The 22,512-nt window shown below is 40.4% G+C and overlaps 1 protein-coding gene across 7 annotated transcripts in view; it reads left to right on the top strand.

The window, feature by feature from the left end:
* Nucleotides 1-20,840, top strand: part of synrg (synergin, gamma) — a 43,490-nt gene extending 22,650 nt beyond the window's left edge. For 3 of the 7 annotated variants that reach the window (XM_032505839.1, XM_032505833.1, XM_032505808.1), the window contains 11 exons: nucleotides 745-807; nucleotides 2,218-3,183; nucleotides 8,101-8,646; nucleotides 10,239-10,402; nucleotides 10,566-10,619; nucleotides 11,006-11,102; nucleotides 11,411-11,559; nucleotides 12,735-12,845; nucleotides 12,986-13,024; nucleotides 16,857-16,889; nucleotides 19,768-20,840. In XM_032505839.1, the coding sequence (XP_032361730.1) occupies nucleotides 745-807; nucleotides 2,218-3,183; nucleotides 8,101-8,646; nucleotides 10,239-10,402; nucleotides 10,566-10,619; nucleotides 11,006-11,102; nucleotides 11,411-11,559; nucleotides 12,735-12,845; nucleotides 12,986-13,024; nucleotides 16,857-16,889; nucleotides 19,768-19,899 (2,354 nt within the window). In that variant the 3' untranslated portion in view covers nucleotides 19,900-20,840. The remainder of the gene's footprint in view (nucleotides 1-744; nucleotides 808-2,217; nucleotides 3,184-8,100; nucleotides 8,647-10,238; nucleotides 10,403-10,565; nucleotides 10,620-11,005; nucleotides 11,103-11,410; nucleotides 11,560-12,734; nucleotides 12,846-12,985; nucleotides 13,025-16,856; nucleotides 16,890-19,767) is intronic. The other 4 variants (XM_032505826.1, XM_032505847.1, XM_032505820.1 and 1 more) reach the window with 3 other exon arrangements.
* Nucleotides 20,841-22,512: the final 1,672 nt, after the last annotated feature.

Below are 22,512 nucleotides of genomic sequence, written 5' to 3'. Positions count from 1 at the left end.
CCGATATGCCGATGAAAGACAAATCCCAAAACGCGTTACAAAACATAAACAGATTCCCTAACATTAGGTAATTGTAGTTATTTATGAGTTCTCACTAAAATAATATGATAATAATTTGTTTTATTGTCACAACAGAACAGAGGAACATCAAAATATTTTAAAGTTCTGATAAATAAAATGTATAAAAATTCGAACTTTAAATATGAAACTTAAAGTCCTTTGAACAAAAACACAACAACAACAAAACATCTGTGTTGCCAATAGGAACGTTGTAGAGCGCCTTCTGGTGAACAAATCATTTATTCTGATGAATGAATATAAAAAAAAAGGACTGTCAACCATGTTATGAGCATTAGTGTTGCATTTTTTTGTTTTTTAATCGGCCATTATAAATGCCAATACCGATAGATTGGGAAATGCCTAATATTGGCTGATAATACGCCAATATATTGGTTGGAGTCTACTTCAGATGTTTACACCACCTTATCAACACAGATTATGTCTTATCTCTCATATGAGTTTCTATACACCATGACAGATGATCCCTGAATGTTTCCCACTGCAACTTTAACTTAACCTAAATTGTAATGCAGAAGAAAGGATTTCCAAAGCAGCTTAAACGAGGGCACCTGCAGTTTAATGGACATTTGTTATGAACTCGGTGGCATGAAGGCAACACCTGCCTACCTGTGTTGTATTCTCTGTTCATACTTTACCCATTCTTCTTTATTTGTTGTGATCCAGATACTGGAGACAAATACAGTGTGTTCAGACAGCTGGAGCAGCCTGCTGAAAAAAAAACAGTCGGTAAGAAACTTAGCCACCCTTTCTTACACATTCAAGTCTCCTTCTGTCTCTTAAAAACATACATATTACCAAATCTCTTGTTTCCTGAGACAAATGCTTTTGGCTCTTTCCAATTGACAAAGAGGACCGATTGGGCTCTGAGATGGTCCCTAGTGTGAGATTCCTTCTTATTAAACATTGTATTATAACTTGGGTGAAGTTGTCAGGTCACTACAAAGCCATACTTTAATGCCATTTTTTACACTGTATCTTGTTTTGCAAGCCTGCAGTGTTGATACCAGTGTATTTCCCGTCCCTGTTTCATTAGAACAGTTTCCGATGGGGACAGCTCTTACAACACCAGTAAGTCATGCTTTGCGGTGACCTTTCCTTGGCATTGTCAGGCTCCATCTCCTTAATGAGCCCATTAGTTATCTCTTTTCCACCTTACACCAGCAGTGTGAACATGTTCTCTGTTTCCGTCCATGCATATATTATACCGCAGTGGATTAACAACTGCTGAAACTCAAGAATGCGTTCTGACTTTTTTCTTTGTGGTGATAACCAGCGGCTTGTTTCCAAAGATTTAAGACAATAAGATTCTGTTCAAATGTTTCTGCTGCTCTTTTTATAGCATATATGGAGTTTTGTCATTGCAAAAAACACCCATCTTAACTGGTAATTTCAGTTTCTATTGAATTTAAATTGTATATACCTTAATGTTACTACTACTTAAAATTCTTGCAACATTTCAACATGAGCAAATTAAAAAAAAAACTTTAATTGTATTGAACATTGGCTCACATATGTACTTAGGTACACCTTATCAAATATTGACACATTTAGCTAATCTGTCTTCTTCAAACCATTTTGACATTTTAGGAAATTGTTTCCTGTTGCCTCAGGACTATTCCGAAAAACAATTCTTAGTTATTTGCTAGGACACACAAAGCTAGCCACACGTAACTAGTGGAAATTTAAAATGCATTTGATCCAAAAATGCTGTAATAGCACGTCTGTAAGGACTTCATTGGGAGACGTTTTTGAGAAGTTGAGAGATTTTTAGACAGAGACAGAACAACTTGTTAAGATGGATTTTCTTTTGCAGAATTGCGTCATCATGTTCTGTTTCAGTGTGAACAGTTCATTGCATGGTAGTGCGGCTCTATGTGTCTTTAGAAGACATAGCTTTTTTTGTGCAGTGATGTGTGCTGTTGGTTGGACACTCTGCAGCCCACTGTTCATCAGAAGACTGGAAGTTACCATTAACATTCACAACGTGACAAAGCCATAACTTACCCATCCGCTTTCTTTCTTGTAGGATTGTGAAATGACAGAATAATGGCTGGTGCCGCTGTCAGTTTCCCATTATGTCTCTCTGGCATGATAAATATTTTTGAATGATCTTAAGTTGTTTTCTTTGGTTTGCAGGGGAAGGATTTGCAGATTTCAAGTCTGTCAGCGCTGATGATGGCTTCACAGACTTTAAAACCGCCGACAGCATCTCTCCATTAGACCCTTCAGACCAGGCCAAGATCTTCCAACCTGCCTTCCCTTCTGCTTTCCCAACCTCTCAGTCTTTACAACAGCTACCACAGCAGCAGCAGCAACAACCAGCAGTGTCTCTTTCTCAGCCCAAAAACCTTCTCAACATGGCCGACCTGGACCTTTTCTCTTCTATAGCTCCTCCTGTTCCTCTCCCCACTGATACAAAACCCAGCACATTCCCTTCAGTGTCTGTCCCCCCCTCTCTAGTGCTTCTACCAGGTGGAGCCAAACCACGCGGGGGAGGTGCAGATGATTTTGGTGATTTTGCCCTCTTTGGCTCATCCTCTGATGCTGCTCAAGCTGCAGCAGCAGGAGGTGTGGCAGCGACTCAGGACGACTTTGCAGACTTCATGGCGTTTGGCAGTACTGGCGGGCAGCCTAAAGGCGAGAGCAGCAGTGTGGGGGTCCAAGGGGAGATCTCCACTCAGCAGCGGTCTCAGCAGAGCTCAGACAAGTATGACGTATTCAAGCAGCTGTCCCTGGAGGGTGGCTTGGCGTACGATGATTCTAAGGAGAGTGGCGGTGGCTCTTTCTCTTCTCTCAAGAGTGACACAGATGACTTTGCCGACTTTCAGTCCTCTAAGTTCTGCACAGCACTCGGGGCTTCGGAAAAGACTCTGGTAGACAAGGTGGCCGCTTTCAAACAGGCCAAAGAGGACTCTGCCTCTGTCAAGTCCCTCGACCTCCCGTCCATCGGGGGGAGCAGCGTTGGAAAAGACGATTCCGAGGACGCACTATCAGTGCAGCTTGACATGAAGCTCTCGGACATGGGTGGAGACCTGAAACATGTGATGTCGGACAGCTCTCTGGATTTGCCAGGTCTCTCGGGCCACCAGCCCCCCGCTACAGGTGAGGAACTAGTGCGATTGCTCTGGTGAAGCCCGCCCAGTCACACACAGTATTAATTTCTAGGCCAGCAGTGGCCTCTCCTCCTCACTACCCACTTGTGACTACCAAACGGGGTCACAGGGCAACTAACGAGGTCCTGATTGAATTGAATATGCTCAAATACTGAAGACAGACGTAACACTACATGAATACCATATCAGATTAGATGCATCATATCTTTGAATCTACATTCTTCATCATTTTTTCATCTTATTTATTTATGTATGTATTTAATTGAATCCTTAGTTCCTGCCTCCCTTCTCTTTTTTTCTTCCATATCCCCCCACCCTCCTGCCTCATTCCATGCACATATTATTATTGTAATGACAGAAGGGTCTTGGCCCACATCTCTTATTTATTTACAAATGATGAGTGCCTGTTTTTGATGTGTTGGCAGTCACAGTTCATAGATGAGATCTCGGGCTGCTGTCTGGGTGACTCGATAAGCTCTCTGTTTGTTGTGTCCACACTGCAGCGGCACACATCGTTCTTCCCTTCAGTGTACCTTTTGTCTCCACAGGCCAAACTCTGCTTGTGTGTTGTTGACGTGTCATGCAACTCAAACCGAGAGGTTGAATTGAATACAGACGAGTAGAGGTGGTTGTTACGGAGCTGATCCTCTTCTTTATTCTAATCACAGGTTTACACAATAGGCTGCAGCACCACCACCTTTTTAACTGTTGGTATTTGGTTTGTGCTGAGTGTGTCTGCGTAGTATAATTTTGATTAGTTGAAAATGAATCGTTCCTTTGAATAGGAAACACAAAACAAGTTAATTTGAAATAGACAGTGAATGGTGTCACAAAAGCAGCTGAGATGTTAGGTGCATTGCAGCTGTATGCAACATTTCCAGGCCAGAGTGTTTGAGTGTGAGTGCATGCTTTTGTGTCTTTATGTACGTCAGCTATTGCATTATCTTTCAGTATTTCGGACTTACCATGCTGTATTGTTTGGATCAAATGGCCCTTGATTCACCTCTACCAAGGAGGTAATGTTTTTGGTTTGTTTGGTTGGTCTTTTTGTTGACATGATTATGGAACATCTACTGGCCTTATTGTAATGAAACTTGGTGGAACAAATAGCATGGGCCAAGGGAGAACCCATTACATTTAGGGCGTATTCACAAATAATATTACGCTTTTGTTAACATTTCAAGATGGGGCATTTGGCCTTGGCGGAGGTCTGCACTCTTTAAGTGCCCTTCTAGTTGTGAGATGTTGTCCATACTAGCGTTTACTTTTACTTTTTCTCCTCGACCTCACGTCCGTCAAAGTGGAGTTAAAGTTTACATAAAACTTGTTGGGTCATTTACGAAAAGGGAGTCAACCCAGTTTCGGTGATAATCAGGTATTGTCATGTAAGTGCTCCCTCTCCGCCTCTCTCCAGTTCTCATCATTTATTCATCGAGCATCACCTTCCCTGTCATGTCTCATGTTTCACAGAAAACACAGAGATCAATTTCTAATGCAACCCGAGATGGCATGTAACCATTGTCATGTGAAAGCCTTGCAGCTCAAAACATTTTTTTGATTTTCATGTTTTAAACCTTTTTGAAGGCTTTTTGATGAGAAAGTTGTACTTTTACAAGTTGAAAAGTCTTCACCTGTGGCAATTTTTTTACTCATGCTTTCAACTTTCTGCATGGACCATTTTTTAACCTTTAAGTACAAATCAGTTAATTATCAGTAAACGACGTGTGTTACGTATCATTTCATCCAAGGAACTGATAATTCCTCTTTTTGATCAGAAGAAATCATGAATTTAAACATCCTCATTGCCTTATTTCAGTTTTGTACAATGTTCAAACCGAAACTTACCCCCTTTTTATTGAGTAAGATGATGTGTTCAAGCAAACCGTTCACTGAGCTGAAGCAAAACAGTTCGGCAACTGCTGATAACAGTGCCCAGTTTAACATTGATACATTCCTAAGAAGCTCTTATACTACTGTATCAGCTGCTCCACCTCTCTCGTTCACCCTTGTTTATCCAATGTTCTTGTTCTCGGAGAGCTCTGGGACTAACTTGTTAAAGTGTAGCAGGCCGAGCAGATTGAGTACCACACCATGGTTTGCATTGTGTTTCTGGACATGTACGTTATCTTAAAGAGACAGTATTTCTTTTGTAAAGTTCCTTTTTAAGGAATCTGATTTTAAACGTCTTTATTATTATTTTTACCGTTATCTGTGATGTTGCAGCATGAATTCTCATGTGTGGCTCTACGGTCTGGCTCTCTGAGAACATTATGACTAGTATTACCCTTCCTGCCTTGCTTTTTGCTGCAGTGTGCCTGCCTTTTCAATTTGTGAAATTGACAAGAACAAAATACAATATATCATTTTATGCATAACAGTATTGCAAGTTGTTTTTATCAAAGAAAAAAATGTATACATACAGATTTAATAGTGTATTTTTATTACAGGAATACAAGCTCTTATTATGAAAGACTCCTTGATCTTGATGTGATTCGCCAACTATGTAAATTAAATATAGCCTATAGTATTTAGTAAGCATACAATATTGTAGGTTAATATTCCAAACGAAACACTGTCTTGAGTAATAATGATGTTCTATTATTTAGGGGATTGCGAGAGTTTGTGCACATTAGCCTGCTTTAACAAACAATCACTGTAGCAAGAGAAAAAGGATACTGTCTCTTTAAATCTGTTTCTGCATCTGTGACTGGATGTAATTAAGGCCCATTCTGGGATATCAGGTGTAAGGATGGCCCCCTTGTTTTCTGTAACCCTTTGAGTGCTTGAACAAGATCACTTCATGTTTTTACATGCAGATTAATGCAGATATTGTGATCACCTCTTCTTATTTTGAATTATTCAAATTATTAGAATAAACACCAGGACTAAGATATTATGTATAGGTAAATGTGTACAGATGGCAGCCCTTTTAAATTGAGACTTTTACATCCTCACTGCTCCTAAAGTGCAGTTTGTACCCAGCTTTTCCAAACGAGCATTGGTTTTTGGGATGCTGTACCAATTTTGTCCCCTCAGGTCCTCAAAGGGTTAATGCTTTCTGCCTCAAGCTTGTTCTTTGAATAATCTTTTCAACCTGGCCTTCCAAGTGTTCTGTACTATTATCTTTACTAAAACACCTGTTGCTTAACTTCCTAATAGTAAAACAAAGTTTGTCATTTCCCCAGAATTACTGATTTTAGTCTGTGAATGTGCCTTCTCATTCTGGTTCCTGCTTCTATATCCTCCGATTATCTTTGTTTTACCTTCTTGCTGTTTGTTTTCTTCCTTTTCTCCTGACTCTGCATGCCCTTGTATACTAAATGACTGAAATCTAATTTTACAAGTGTTAGTTTGACAAACCTCTTGTAATGATAGACCTCTTTCACAGTACTTTGTGAACCTTCTCTCTTTCTCTCTACTCATGTTGTCGTAATAAATATTACTGTTGGTATTGCTGAAATGCGTACCGTCTTATTTTCTCCTTTCCTTTCTTGAGAAGCCACACAACGACCTAATGACACAAGGCTTATAGAACTAGGTCCTTGTCAATTTCACAAATTGCTTTTTCTGTCTGAGGGGGCTGTCATGCAAAATAGGAATGGTTCGACAAGGTTGATTTTGTGTGTTTGTATGTGTGTGTGAGAGAGAGAAAGAGAAACTGAGAAGGAGACCTAAAGACTTGTCAAGTTCTGACAAATATGTGAGGCTGTGTCAGCATTAGTCGTAAAGAAAGTGATTACAACACAGTGTAAGAAACAGAGCAGAGTAGTGACAGGAAAGCTCTTTAATTGATGTTGGTTGCATTTAATATGAAGAGATCAACTCTCTAATTGTTAGGAAAGCTGTTTGTCACCAGAGAAGAGCAAGTGTTGAGTGAAGAGGGAACTGTCCACTGCAAAACAGCAGTGTTAGTATTCATTGTGTTTCTGTGAAATGACGGCAGACATTTTCTTCTCATAATTCAGCTCAGACATCATCACAACTTGTTTACCGTTCACAACATAATTTATTAAACACAACTCTAAAAAATGAGGGTTAGAGAACGATCTACATTTACAGCAACAATAATAACTTAGGTGCTAGTATTATTATGAAAAAGTCGACATAATAAATTTATATTAATAATAATTTGTATGTGATTGCATGTGTATTGCAGAAAACCTCTTTAAAGTTCAATATATGGGGAGGGGGTCCTTTTCCATTAGATCTCATTGTTGCCACTATTGAATATGCAGCATTAGGGGATGCTACACATGATGTCAGTAAAGTTAACCGGACAGTTTTTCCAAATACCAAAACTAATGTAGTAGTTTAGGTTTTATTTGCACGTTTTAAGTTATCTGTGAGATTTTGGCCTACAATAGAAGTGAATGGATATTCATTTGTGGTGCTTACAAGATTGAAAAATTACAAATTAAAGATTCAGAACAGAAGTATCTCTTTTAAAAGCAATGTTCTGATTAATACAGATAATCAACAGCGGATTGCTTCCATAGGGACTATTTCTTTGGTTAAAAATTGCTCCAATTTAAAACGTCCACAGTGAGGTATGAGGGTTACTCAGGTAACCCGGGACATTATTTTTAGATCATTCTCAATTCTGTGGGCACCACAGAAAAAAATTAATTGACCTCCAGTGGGTATAGGCAGATATGGCAGACAGATATATCAAAACCTGGCCAATTAAAACAACCTCTCTGCAGGACTAGACACCACTAGAGGTAAGTGAGGAAAAATAAGACTTAATTCCCATGAGTGGAAAAGAGATATGACTTGAACCATAGATAAGTGACATAGTGATAATCTGACAGAAATCTCACCCAGGCTCGTTAATCTATCTCCTATCATGATGACAGCATCTGTGCTATTCCTAGGAACCACCGGTATGTCTGTGTTGTCATTGCAGAAGCAGACGACATGAAATTTGACCCTTTTGGGACGTCGGCCCTCAGCACACTGGCCAGCTATGACTGGTCAGACCGGGAGGAATGTCTGCCCGGTGAGGTCAGAAAGCCGCAGGGCTGCGAAGGAACCTCCCTTGCATCTTTAGTGCCAGCCCAGAGGAAGGAGCTGACCTTTGGCAGCACCGAAAACATCACAAGCAGCTCCCTAGAAAAGATCACAACCTCCTTCCCCACAGAGGATGGCTCATCTGCAGATGACAAGTTTGAAGCCTTTGCTGATTTTGGCTCCTGCGATCATGGAGGTGTTGATGCCGAGGATGACTTTGGGGACTTTGCAAGTACGGTTTCTGAAAAGTCTGACTCGCCTGCCGTTGATGGCGTCTCCGAGGGAAATCAAAGTGAGGCATCTGATGAGTTTGGAGCCTTCCAGGCGGACAAGCCTAAGTTTGGCAAGTCTGACTTTCTCAAAGCCAGCACTCAGACCAAAGTTAAGTCTAGTGAAGAGATGATCAAGAACGAACTAGCCACCTTTGACTTGTGTGTTCAAGGTGAGTCACAACTTTTTACTACTTTCAGATGTTTTATAAACCATCAACAAAATCATATAGCAGATTAATTGATAATGAAAACTCATTAATTGCAGCACTAATTCAGTTGTTAAAGGTCCCTTGGCATGAAAATTTCACTTTATTAGGTTTTTTTAACATTAATATGCGTTCCCCACCCCCCGGTGGCTAGAAATGGTGATAGGTGTAAACCAAGCCCTGGGTACCCTGCTCTGCCTTTGAGAAAATGAAAGCTCAGATGGGCTGATCTGGACAAGACCCCCCCTTTCTCTCTCCCCCTCTAAAGCTACAGACTCAGAAATGGCACATACTAAGGAAAACTCATTGTGGGACTGGCTCTAGTGGCTGTAATTCTGCACCAAGGCTGAATTTTTGGAAAGAGACTCCACCAATCATCCAAAGAGCACCATGTCATGGGATCTTTAAGAAAATTTATATATATTGAAAAATACCTTGAATCACAAGGATGCCTTTAAATTGGTTTGACCAAAGTTATTTAGTACAATTTTGTAAAGAAAAGCCTAATCTGCACATTTGAGATAATGGAATGAGTGAATGTGTGCATTTTCCCAACTAAGTTTCTGTACTAATAACTACTACTAATGACTTAATTAACTATTTTTTTGGCTCTATAAATTGTTTTTAATATCAAAATTGTAACCAAACGTACGTGTTTTCCATTAAGACTCTACTGGCTAGCTCTAAACCCTGAGCCCTAAAATGGCGCCAGAACACTCTTCTCCCAGCCCTACATGTTAGGCCCATCAGATCTGTAATAAAGCTGTCAGCCATTAGATGGCAGTGTTGAGATGACAGCTCTGTTCTATTGGCAGTGACTGGTGAGATGAATTAGCAAAGGCCAGCAAATCCATGAGCACAAATTAACCGTAACCACTGAAAGGCTGTTCGTTTTTCTAACTGCTGTTTGCTGGTGTCATGTTCCAAGAATAATTTATCAGCGTTCCCCGCACTGTGATAAAAACCCATTTGCCCAATAGATTTATCTCCCAATGTTGGATTTAATTTGTGTGAAAAAGAGAGATGTTCTTTCTTTTTTTTGCCCAGTGGAACAGTAATCTGATCATGGTGGAGCTTTTGGATTGTGGGGAAGATGACGCATGTCTCTGTGGGTGGTGGAGGAGTTGGTGGTGGGGGGGTAGATTACCTGTGTCTGGACAACTGTCCACACACACACACACACACACACACACACACACACACACACACACACACACACACACACACACACACACACACTCTAACTGCCAGCCCCACTGGAATAGCCTATGTTTGTTGTGGTACCCTGCCAGGATTGTTCGTCTGTGAGTCCCCATGAATAATTCATACCTGCATATTCGTTCCTCTGTTTTGTACGTAATTATTGTTTGTCACAAATTAAGTATTTACTCATGCTGTCCGGGAGGAATTAACCGAACAGAATGGAAGTATAACGATTGCAAACAAACAGGTGCATATCTCAAAATGAGTCATAGCCATGGGTTTGCTGAACTGATTTGGAAAAACAAAACAAAGTTTATATACTGTATGTGTTTGTGGGTCTTGCTTTGCCTCAGGCTCCCACAAACGCAGTCACAGTTTAGGCGACAAGGAGATTGGGCGTTCGCCCCCATCTCCAGCTCCGGAGCAGCCCTTCAGAGACCGATCCAACACCCTGAGCGAGAAGCCTGCCCTGCCTGTCATCAGGGACAAATATAAGGACCTGACTGGGGAGGTGGAGGTGAGCAAGCCTGGCTTCAACGGCACCTCATGTTAGCACTATTCTCAACCACCAGATTTCAGTACAATACTGTGAAAAGGACTGTGAAAGGCTACAGAATGCAGACTCTGTTTTTCTTTACCTTGGTGTTCACTTGAGATAATTGTGTGCTCTGTTGTTTTAGGAGAGCGAGCGCTACGCATACGAGTGGCAAAGGTGTCTGGAAAGCGCTCTGGAGGTTTGTATTTGTTTGTGCTCTGTGTTTGACATTGTCACTTAATTGTGGGAGTGACAATGCAAATGTAGGAGAATAATTAAGATAACCAAAAGGTGCTGAAATGTTTTTCAATGTACGTTTTTGGAACACATCTTTTTCTTTTCCCCAGCAAACACACCTTTATGATTTTGATTTCAAAAAATTGTAAAGCAATTTTAAACAAAACACACCACTTATGGTGATGGTGTCAATCCCAAAATAAAAAGTACCTCCTGGCCAACAGCTACAGTGTCAAATCACACTTTGTGGGCAGCAGGACATCTCAAACACGTATATGTACATATATATAATATGTAAACAGTATATACTGTATGTCATAAAGCTGGCTTCTGTCTTCCTACATAAAGGTCATCACCAAAGCCAACAACATCCTGAATGGCATCAGCAGCTCTTCCGTCTGCACCGAGGTCATCCAGTCGGCTCAGGGCATGGAGTACCTGCTGGGTGAGAAATCACTAGGCGCACACAATCATGCACACACGCAACCAATAAGAAGCCAGAACTAGCTGTATAGTGTGAACAAGAGGAGGTTACAGAACCTTGTGTGTGACCTTACACCCTCTAAAAGACAGAGAGGACCAAGGGTGTGATGGCTTATCTCTACCTGGTCCTGCTCCCTTATTGTGCTTCTTTGCTTTTAATGAGCTGCAAGTGGCAAACACGTCACGGCGACGGACAAAACACTGAAAATGGTACAAAAAGAGCAACATAAAAACATCATGATTTGTGTTGTTGTGTATTTTCTCTGACAGGCGTGGTGGAAGTGTATCGTGTCACCAGGCGCGTGGAGCTGGGCATCAAGGCGACAGCCGTGTGCTCTGAGAAGCTGCAGCAGCTGCTGAAGGACATCAGCCGTGTGTGGAACAACCTCATGGGCTTCATGTCGCTTGCCAAGCTTGCTGTAAGATGCTCAAAAAATATAAATATTCCAGAGCACAGGACAGTTATACACTAAACATACAGCAAAAGATGCTCTTTTTACTGCCTTCCATCATCACCCAGACCAGTTTAAACTCTTTAAGTGCAGGCACACATCCACACATGATAATAGAGCACTGTGGGTCAATTCACAATAAAAGGGCTGCCAATAACCTAATGAAATGTTAGTGAATCCAATATTGTCAGTCCATTAGCTTAAAATCATTGCTTCATCGATTTGGTTGCGATGTAGCCAGAGCCTTTTGGTAGGTCAGTGTTTGGATCAAAAGGGATGACAAGGACTGTATAGATTTACTCAGCTGTTGCAGAAATAGAGAGGAGGAGGACTGTCCTCATCCACAGGGCCAGCAGAGAAGCAGAACATTGTTTTTCACACTGCAGAATATAACACAGACAGTATCTCAAGGAGGAACAATATGGAACTAATGTTTAACTGAAGAATGCAGAAAAAAAGAGATGTTTATCCTGGTATTGTTTGTTTTTACGCCACATAGCTAAAGTCAAGAAGAGTCTTTATAAAAAGTTGATGTTAAAGGTCCCATGGCATGAAAATGTCACTTACAGGTTTTTTAACATTAATATGAGTTCCCCCAGCCTGCCTATGGTCCCCCAGTGGCTAGAAATGGGGATAGTTGTAAACCGAGCCCTGGGTGTCCTGCTCTGCTTTTGAGAAAATGAAAGCTCAGATGGACCGATCTGGAATCTTGCTCCTTATGAGGTCATAAGGGGCAAGGTTACTTCCTTTTCTCTACTTTGCCCGCCCAGAGAATTTGGCCCATTCATGAGAGAGAGAGAGCCATCATGACTTTCAAACAAGCAAAGTGGCAGTTGGTCAAGGCCGCACCCCCAGCCTCCACCTTGCCCCCCCTCTCCTCCTTAACAGCTAAAGACTCAGAAATGGCACATACTAAGGAAATGCTCATTGTGGTATTGTCTCTAGTAGCTGTAATTCTGCACCACGGCTGAGTTTTGGGAAAGAGACTTCAGATACAGTATTAGGGGACCACTAAGGTCTATATAAAAGCACCATGTCATGGAACCTTTAACTGTAAGCAGACTGCTGTTATTATAAGAATAGAAATGGACACATTTTGCTTTGCAAGTAAAAGTTGTTTCTGTTTTCTTTTGTGGGTGTAGCCTGATGAAAGCTCCCTCGATTTCTCCTCCTGTATTCTGAGGCACGGCATCAAGAATGCCAAGGAATTGGCTTGTGGGGTGTGTCTGCTCAATGTTGATTCTCGCAGCAAGGTTTGTGGACACAAAAACACAAACACAAACATACACACACACACACAAACATCTGTTAGTGGATGCATTTTTACATAAATGTTGTGCTCATCCACACTGGATAACAACTGACATTTCTTTGACTTTGAAACGTTTTGCAGAACAAAGAAGAAAGCACTATTGGACGTCTGTTTAAACGAGTATGAGACATTCAACTGTCAACCAAATCTCATTGTACTCTTTCCCACTGGGGGCCTCAGGGGGCCTATTCTTCTCTTACCGATGAGCCGGGCGGGGGGCCAAAGTGACAGGATTCTCTTCTCTCCATTCCTCTGCTCTTACAGGCAAATAACCATTGTCTGCATAGACACATACTGTAACAGATAGATACCATTTGACACTCTTTTAAACTTGAATCAATTGACTTGTTAAGCCCCGCCCCTCTTAGTTACTGTTGCAATGCCTGTCAAGCTTTCTGTTTCTCACTTTGTGCAAATGCAGTTTGTCATGACTCTTCAAGTGTAGACAGATGCAGCTCCTCATTTCAAGCCGGTGACAAAGATGAGAGCTGTCGCTGGCAGATCAGCTATAGCTGACTATGTTATGTATTTTTTGTTTCCAACTCGCTGGTTTGATGGCTACTAGAACTGAAACTAAATCTGAATGCCCAAGGCAAAGACTCAGCACCCTCACCAGCTGATGATCCATGTAAAACTGTTTTCTTATTGTATTGCAGTGCAGATTAAAGAGTTAGTTCTGGAGACTTTTAGCATGAGAAGTTTGATTAAACTTTTAGAATGAAGACTACAGTGATTGTCAAATCGTCAGTGATTGGAGTGTAAACTTCCTTAATTTTGATAAACAGACAAGAAACTTTAGCTTAAACTCTAATAGCGACCGGCTTCCACACTGTTTGGAAATAGTTTTAATGTTTTAATGTAACCTGTAACAACACAAAATAATGTAGCTAGTTAATTATAAGTTCCTTAACTTCTGAATTAATTCCCTGTTGCAAGCTTTGGTGTAGGTAGTAAGCTAGTTAGCCGGACATGCTAATGATTGCTGCTTACTTTAGGGGAGACAAACACGTTTAATGCGTTCTTTACACTTTTGCTCTTGTGTTAAAAAAAAAAAAAAAAGATACCACCATCCAAACTATTTTAACGCTGGGTGTCCTATGCTTCAATGTGAAGAAATCCAATGCTTGACAGGCCTAGTAGTTAAAGCTGCTAAGCTATGATTGGACAACCACAGGAGGGGTTTAACAAACTGTTATACTCAAGGATGACTAAAGAAAAGTGTATCAGGCGCCTGGGCAGCTCACCTGGTAGAGAGCGCCGCGCTCCCATATATAGAGGTTTACTCCTCAACGCATCGGCTGCGGGTTTGACTCCAACCTGTGGCTTTTTGCTCCATGTCATCCCCCCTTCCCTTTCATGTCTTCAGCTGTCTTATAAATAAAATGCCCCAAAAATTATCTAAAAAAAACAAAATGACAACTGTGAATCATAATAATAATAAGCACTCTTGAAATAAGTAAGAGGGAAAAGTTGTCACTTTGGCACCTCAGGATGCACTCTGGGATTGGTTCTTTAAGGTCACAAAGGTGGTCACTTTGTCTTGGAAGGGTTTCATTTTCTATTCTGTCGCCTCTATCTTGAGGTAACAGCTCACCTCGCCACTTTCTTCTAACAATCATTGCTGTTTCTGGTAAGCGTTCTATTATTAACTCTGACTGGGGCGCTATGTGCAGAATTGCTGTATGTCTACCTCCGTGCCTACGCTCGCTGTGCTTTTCATCGACGCAGGCCCTTAATGGTATTCTCGGACCCTGCGGTTTAGAGGGCAAGATAGAGGTGCTGATTGTTTCTCGTGTTCCTTTGGCTGCTCAGCCAGAAACAGATGGATGGTTCAGGGAAGATATGGCTGACTGAGAGGCATCTAGAATACAAGCAGATGTGGCTTACACATTAGTCACAAGCAGAGTACAGCTGACAATAGACCTGCACACACAAGCAACACACTCTCTCACACCTCTCACTCTGGTGTGCATAGAGGCAGGCTGAAATTAATGCAGTTTTATTTTGTCTGTGTGCCACTAGCATGAGATTAATAACCCATCTTTTAATTGCATTTTTGGCAGAGCCACACTGGTAAAAACGAATAAAAGCCAAGTGGAGAATAGCATCCCCTCAGAGAATAATGAAGTGAAAGAACAGCTTTGGCTACAGCAGACTGCACTGATTGTTGCATTGTCCTTTAGTGAAGAGGTACTGATTTGTTTTTCAACCGAAGGTACTGAAGGGAGGAGATATTGATGTGGCATCAAAGAAATGTGAAAAATGCTTGACAGCAGATGAGCTTCATGGTTCCTGCTTAATTCCTGCTGCAAAATGTTATCCCATTTGTTGACAGAATATGCCCCAAAAATCATTTTGTGATATTGAGTGAGTGTCTCCCTCTCACCTTGTTGCTGTTGGGCCACTAATTTTGGAATGCCGCAGTTGTCATCTCTAATTCTTCTTTGGGTCAGAAGGCAGGGATGGGCAACCGGGAGCATCTTCATCTCATCTCAGTTTATCACTCAAAGGCTGCAGCAGTTATGTTTTGTGTGTGATACTTTTCAGCTAATGATGCTCCAGCACTACTGCTAAATGATAAATGCTAATTTGAGCAATTACTGGGAGAAGCACTGGAAAGGGTTTTAAGTTGAATAATTTAATTTAGCATTTCTGGCTATTTATATTAATGCAGGTTTCTGAAGTGCCTTGCGGATTTGGATTGATTATTCTGTGTAGCTTTTACTTCAAGTATGACAGACGTTTTGGATCAAATCCGTTCTTTTGCCAACTGTTCCCATCCCCCCAAACTTTTAGTTTATAAATCAGTTTTCTGGTGGCCAATCTCTGTCACAGCTTGTGCCTCAGGTTAGCAGGGTTCCAACACACTTTAATAAAGTACTTGGGTAATAACAGGCTTTAAAAGGTTGGTAATTGACAAAATGTCTGCCTCACCAGGTTCAGTAATGAACTAAGAACGCAACATAAATCTTTGTAGAATTTCTGTCTGTTTCCCAGTAAGAAATATTTCTTAGCTAATAACGGGTGCTGCTTATGTGTTTTGGTCTCAATCGCCGCCACAATACTGCCTTTACACTGACAATGAAAGCAGAGATGTTTGGGTTATTCACGGTCAGCATTCGCCCTTTCCGACAGATGAAGGAGGTCCGTGTGAATGTGGAAATTCTCCAGTCTGAATTTTGTTATGACACAGGCTTTCGTGATTAAGATACTGCTTCTGTCCAACCTCTAAAGCCTGGATGTCACAGCGCTGCTTATAGCAACATAAATAAATTTGCTAGTTTAGGATTTAAATCACCAAACGCCATGATGTATTCCATTTTAATTAGAAGAAATACACAACTTAATAAAAACATACAATGCGGTAAAAGTGGAATGTATCTCAAGGAAGGTAAACGCTACCAAGCTGGCAGGAGATATGCAGAGAGTGAGGATTTTGTTGTTGGAGCAGCTGCTAATAGCACCAGAAAAAAAACTGGACTTAAATTTGTTAATGAATTATAAATTAAAAGTTTACATTTATTTAAATGGAATTATTAATTTTGATATATTGATATTTTCAATTTAAAATCAGCTCTACAGAATATGCTGGACAGATTTTTTTTTTTTTTTAAATATACAAGTGAGGTGCCACGGCATTAATGGTGATAGAGCTGGAGACGGGCCTTGCTGAGATTGACTGCACTGATCTGCAACAGTGGATGAAACCTTGAATCAATATTTCAGATCATTCATAACCAATCTCTTAAATTCTGAGATGGAAAATGTGAAGGAGCCCTGATGAAGACTAACTTTATGATTCTTTCATGTTTTCACCCACACATAAACTGGGGAAAGGGAGCACTGTCCTGGTGAAACACCTGATCTGAATCTTTGCTTACTGCTCATTCTTTGCACTATTTTCTTTGCTCCGGGCATTGAATGACCATGCTGATTCCTCTTGTGCTTACAGGCATTGACTAAAGACAATGACAGGAGGTTAAGGGTAATTATGCCTCATTTATTTTTTCAATTATCATAGCGTAGAAGTAGAGAAAGCAAGATAGACTTAGGGTAGTTTTAAATATAATCTACATGTATCTTTAAATGCAGCTACAAAGTTCAGCTGAATAACTAGTATTGTTTTATCTGACCATCTCCAGCTAAAAGCATGAACATTGTCATTCATGTTCCAGAGTAGTTACTAATGGCTGCCTGTCTGAAAAGGCTCAATAATTCTATATAGTTAAAACAGACTATATTGCCCCGTATTCACTGCCACACAGGTGAAGGCTAAGAATGATTCAGTGCGTGTAAGGGTGAAGGGACAAGTGTAGGTTTGAGAGGGAAAGGCTCTGTAGTGAAAGAAGAAAGGACTCACAGTGTTCTTTGTGTTACCCCCCTTTCGTGTAGCGTCCTCTCCCTCTAGCATTTTCCAGCTTAGGCTGTCGTTAAGTGCAGGTTTATTGAAAACAAGTAGGCCAGGGCACAAAAGGGCTCCACAAGGAAATCTGGAAATCAAGCTCTGCCTGTGAAATGTGAGTGTGTGAGAAAAAAAAGGCAATGTGGAAATGTGTCATTCAGTTTGCGTGAGAAAGACCTTCATCCAGCAAGAGCATTTGTGCTGTAGACTAAAATCAGGCAGGTGGTTGACTTAAAGGGTACATTTTTGTATTTTTCTTTTTTCCTCATGCTTTTGTGTCTGCAAGTGACTAATGCAAACCAAACTCTTTAAAATTGGTCTAGTAATGAGCGAGAACGCTGTAGCTGTGAATCGAGCTGCAGTGTACCCCTTTAGGGCAAATTTGCACCTTCATTGTACGTCTACTAAGGCTTGTTTTTGACACTGAGAGTCTCACATTGTGTCTGCACACTTTGGCAAGATGGAGAAGTTGTTTTATTCTGCCATGCTTTCATATGTAACTTACTGATGCCAGGTGAACACATTGACTTCAGCTAAAAGCATTTATCTTATCTCCCATCTGTCTTTAGCTCTCTTTTCTTGGAATAGCATTTTTGCTTTAGGAAAGTTTGCTTTGGTATAGGACTTCTTCGCTGCTCTGCTTGGCAGTAGTCATCCCAACTAAAACTTGCCACTGCAGTCCTGATGGTCGCAAGGCACAGTGTATGGAGTGTTTGGATGCTTTTGTGGCTGTATGCTAGCACAACTAGCCTCAACTTCAGTTTGTATTCAAAGATAACATCTATAATAGCTGTGCAAAGTGTAGCTCAACATAAATCTTTTAGATAACCAACTTACTGTACTCCAAAACAACAAACTAGAGCCCGACCGATAAAGGATTTTTAAAACCGATGAAGATATTTGATCATTTAAAAATCTGATATTCCAATATATTGGCCGATATATATTTTAAAAACAAAATCCAGAAACGCGTACCAAAACATAAACAGATTTACCTAATATTAGTTATTTGTAGTTATTTATCAGTTCTCACTAAAATAATATAATTTGTGTTATTGTAACAACAGATCAGAGGAACATCAAAATGTATAAAAGTTCTGATAAATAAAATGTAGAAAAATACAAACTTAAGATATGAAACTCCATTGCCAATATATTGGTCAGGCTCTACAACAAACTCCCAGGAACTCCTTTTCCCCATTCGAATACCACACCGCTTTCTTCTGGCAAGTCATCTCGTGAAATTATAGAAATAATCATATTAACAAAAAAGAGACAGTTTTAGTGTATAGAAATTGTTGATGCACATTTGCCATATATGATAAAAGTGCAGCCCGGTTACAGCATTCTCGCTCAATACTGGACTAATTTTAAAGGTTTTTGTCCACATTTGTCATTAGTCACACATATATATGGGAAAATAGTGTCCAAGTTGAAAAATAGTGAAGTTCCCCCCTTAATGGTGTAATGTCGTGGTATATTTTGAATGCAGTTGTTGCTTGCTGCATGCCCCTCCCCTCTCCTGTGTGGGAAGCTATGATTCACTGTACATGACTCATTCCTCTCTCCCGGCTTCAGCTTCCAGTATTTCACCAGGGATGCACACACACTAGCATCTCCTGATTGCACACACAAACAATAAGTTTAACAAAAAAATTGCTTTTCAGCCACAAAAGCAAATCATATTATGAAGCATCAAGTTTGTCGCTGTGGAGATTGTTGACCTTTGTCTCTGACTAACTAGATAATCTGAACTATATCTGCTGGTACAGAGCACCTGCAACTTCACTCTTAATCAAACAATGGCACATCAGTATGTGATTCATAACTTCCTACCCAGTTTGAAACTGTTAATATATATTTCATATTTTCAGACTCTTAACTCTTAATAAAATCTACAGCATCTAACTTTATTCAGTTTTTCTCTTGTAGCACCTCCGCCATTGTTGCAAAAATGTTTTGGGTTACTTCCATCGCTTGACAGATTTCTTGTTTACGCTGATGTTGAAACCTTACTGGCAAAGTTTTGTCTTCAGTCAATCTCCCCCCCCCCCCCCTACATTAGCATCATCTGATAAGACATACAGCCATGCTTGAGATTGCCTTCATGTTGGTCTGTCTTAATTTGCGTAATCAAAGAGGACGAAGTGATAAAGCATCAAGATGTCTTTTAATGTTCCGAAAGACGTGATCTATAATTTCAGGTTTAACACCCGCATCTTGATGTAAGAGCCAAATCTAAGTGTTTTTTTTATATTCAGTATTAGAATTGTGCTGATGAATTGTAGTTGTGTGTTGTGTTTTTTTCTTCAGCTGTAGCCACAACAAGTAGCATCACGTTAGAACTGTAAAAGCATAAGAAAGTGTCTCACTCCTGGCCCATATTTATCCCTCCTGTGTGCACAGATGGGTGTATTGTCTCTGTCCACGTGTGTAATATCTTGCCCTTTCACTTTGACAGGCATTCAACTCGGAGACGGACAACTTCAAGCTGCTGTACGGGGGACATCAGTATCACGCCAGCTGTGCCAATTTCTGGATTAACTGTGTGGAGCCCAAACCCCCCGGCCTCATACTGCCTGACCTGCTCTGAGCTCTGGGCTGTGGCTGCCATGGCAACGGGCCACAGGCTAACACATCCACAGATAGGTGAAGTGGCAACGCACCTCGCACTGCACGGACTCTCAGCTTGGACTAAGAGAAGGATGTTTATAGTCACTGGATTCCTCTATTTATTTATTTTTTTTGTTCTGTAATATCTTATCACAACTCAGCTGTCACTCACATCTGGTAGTTTGTTTAAATTTTAAGCTTTCGTATAAATATTTACCATCTATGGTGTTATTGTTACCCTTAGGTCAGCTGTATTGGTCATATTTAAATAAATTACTAGCAAGGCTTTTGAGAGATAATTTCCACAGATTTTCACTGCAGAAAAAGTCTATATTAATAATGATACAACTCATATTTAAATTATTAGGCGTGCAATATCATTATAAACACTGGAAGAGGAAGTCTGTAAACATCTTGAAATATTTGTTGCTTTGCTTCTGTTTGAGAGGATTTTTATTCATGACTCCCTTTGTTCCCACTGAACCAGAGCTGGTGAATCATAAGCCTATTAGTGTACTTGAATTACCTTTGTTGGTCGGGTCTGTTTTTGTTTTAATATGAAATCTTTAACATGCAAATGAGGCGGGGGTTTTATCTTTTCCCGATTTGTGTTGATTTGACTGCTTTAAATATTTCTTTCTTTTTTTGCACTGTTAAGGAGATTTCAGCATCTTGAAGCATTTCGAGTATTTTGTAGGGGTAAAGAGTTGTGTTCTGGTGACCTAAAGGGAACCATGTTACCAATTGTGTTTTTGTGATTTGGTGTTTTGTGCAACAAGAGCTGAATGTCTGCAAGAAGTTGTCTGATTCTGAACTAAAATTGCAGGAGCACTTTTTGTATATTACAGGGTCATGCTGTATCACTGTAATTATAATTAACTGTAATGTAATTGCAATATAAATAAATATCCATATAGTTTATTTAAAGTGTCATAGTTTTTTCGTTTTTTTTTAAAGTTTGTCTTGAAATAATACTCACATGCCAATATTATGGTAGACAACATATTCATAACCTGTTTTTATTTAGTAAAGAATGTCATTAAAAAGTCTAGTCTCAGAATAGTACAGTCCCTGACAAAAGTCTTGTCGCTTGTGTACAAATTGACCTGAAGTGCCGCTGAAATATATTTCTAATCAAGATTTATTTTTCAAGAAATGGCTCATTTTAATCCCAACAGCTTTTGTAATAATGTTTCAGCAAAAAAAGAAACTGTCAAGAAGTATTCTAATAATCACAGCTTGGTAAAGCCCATTGAGTCAATTTTTGCAAAGACATAAGTGTTGTCGCCTTGTCATATGAGCTTCACCTGTGACTAATAATGGATCAATTAGGTCTCAGGTGTGTATAAAAACAACCCCCGTACACTAGACCTTCACATCAACTGCAACTAGACCTCTGCAAACAGGCCTAAGATTCACCCTGAGACTAAAGTTTTGATTATCAAGAGGCTGAAGACCAGATCCACTGCTGATGTGGCAGACACCTTCAATGTGTCTCAGCGTCAAGTACAGAGGATTAAAAAACATTTGAAGACACTGGAGATGTTTTTGACAAGCCCAGGTCAGGCAGACCCCGCAAGACAACTGCTCGAGAGGACCGTTTGTTGGCTCGAAAATCCAAGGCCAGCCCATTTTCCACTGCAGCAGAACTCCACCAGACCTGGTCCCCTGAAGTCCCTGTGTCAACCAGAACGGTTTGTCGGATTCTGTCTCGAAATGGCCTCCATGGTCGAATCAGTGCCCAGAAGCCAGCTCTAAACAAAAGACAATTGAAAAACCGTGTGGCATTTGCCAAGGCCTACAGCCTGCTAAAAGGATGGACGCTGGAGAAGTGGAAGAAAGGGGATTTTTCAGATGAATCTTCTGTTGAATTACACCACAGTTGCCGCAAATATTGCAGGAGACCTACTGGAGCCCGCATGGATCCAAGATTCACCCAGAAAACAGTGAAGTTTGGTGGCGGAAAAATCATGGTCTGGGGTTACATCCAGTATGGGGGTGTGCGAGAGATCTGCAGGGTGGAAGGCAACATCAATAGTCTCAAATACCAAGAAATCTTAGCTACCTCTTATATTCCCAACCATAAAAGAGGCCAAATTCTCCAGAAGGATGGTGCTCCATCGCATACTTCCATCTCCACTTCAAAGTTCCTCAAGGCGAAGAAGATCAAGATGCTCCAGGATTGGCCGGCCCAGTCACCAGACGTGAACATCATGGAGCGTATGTGGGGTAGGGTGAAAGAGGAAGCATAGAAGACCAAACCAAAGAATATTGATGAACTCTGGGAGGCAGCAAGACTGCTTTCCTAGCTATTCCTGATGACGTCATCAGTACATTGTATGAATCCTTGCCAAACCGCATGGATGCAGTCCTTCAAGCTCATGGAAGTCATAAAAGATATTAAATTTGAATCTCACAGCACCACTATTTAATTTGCTGACATATTTTAGTATTTGTAGTAAATTTGTTCAATTTATGTATAGGCAACAAAACTTTTGTCTTGCCAAAATTTGACCTTTCTGTCTTGTTTAAATAATAAATCTTTTTTTAGTGAAACTAATTTATTTCAGTGCATTGAACATCATTTGGGAGG

This window comes from Etheostoma spectabile, chromosome 3 (genome assembly GCF_008692095.1).
Source record: "Etheostoma spectabile isolate EspeVRDwgs_2016 chromosome 3, UIUC_Espe_1.0, whole genome shotgun sequence".
In the NCBI taxonomy this organism is placed as follows: domain Eukaryota; kingdom Metazoa; phylum Chordata; class Actinopteri; order Perciformes; family Percidae; genus Etheostoma; species Etheostoma spectabile.
The sequence above is the reverse complement of the archived record's forward strand: the minus strand, read 5'-3'. Positions and strand labels throughout refer to the sequence as shown.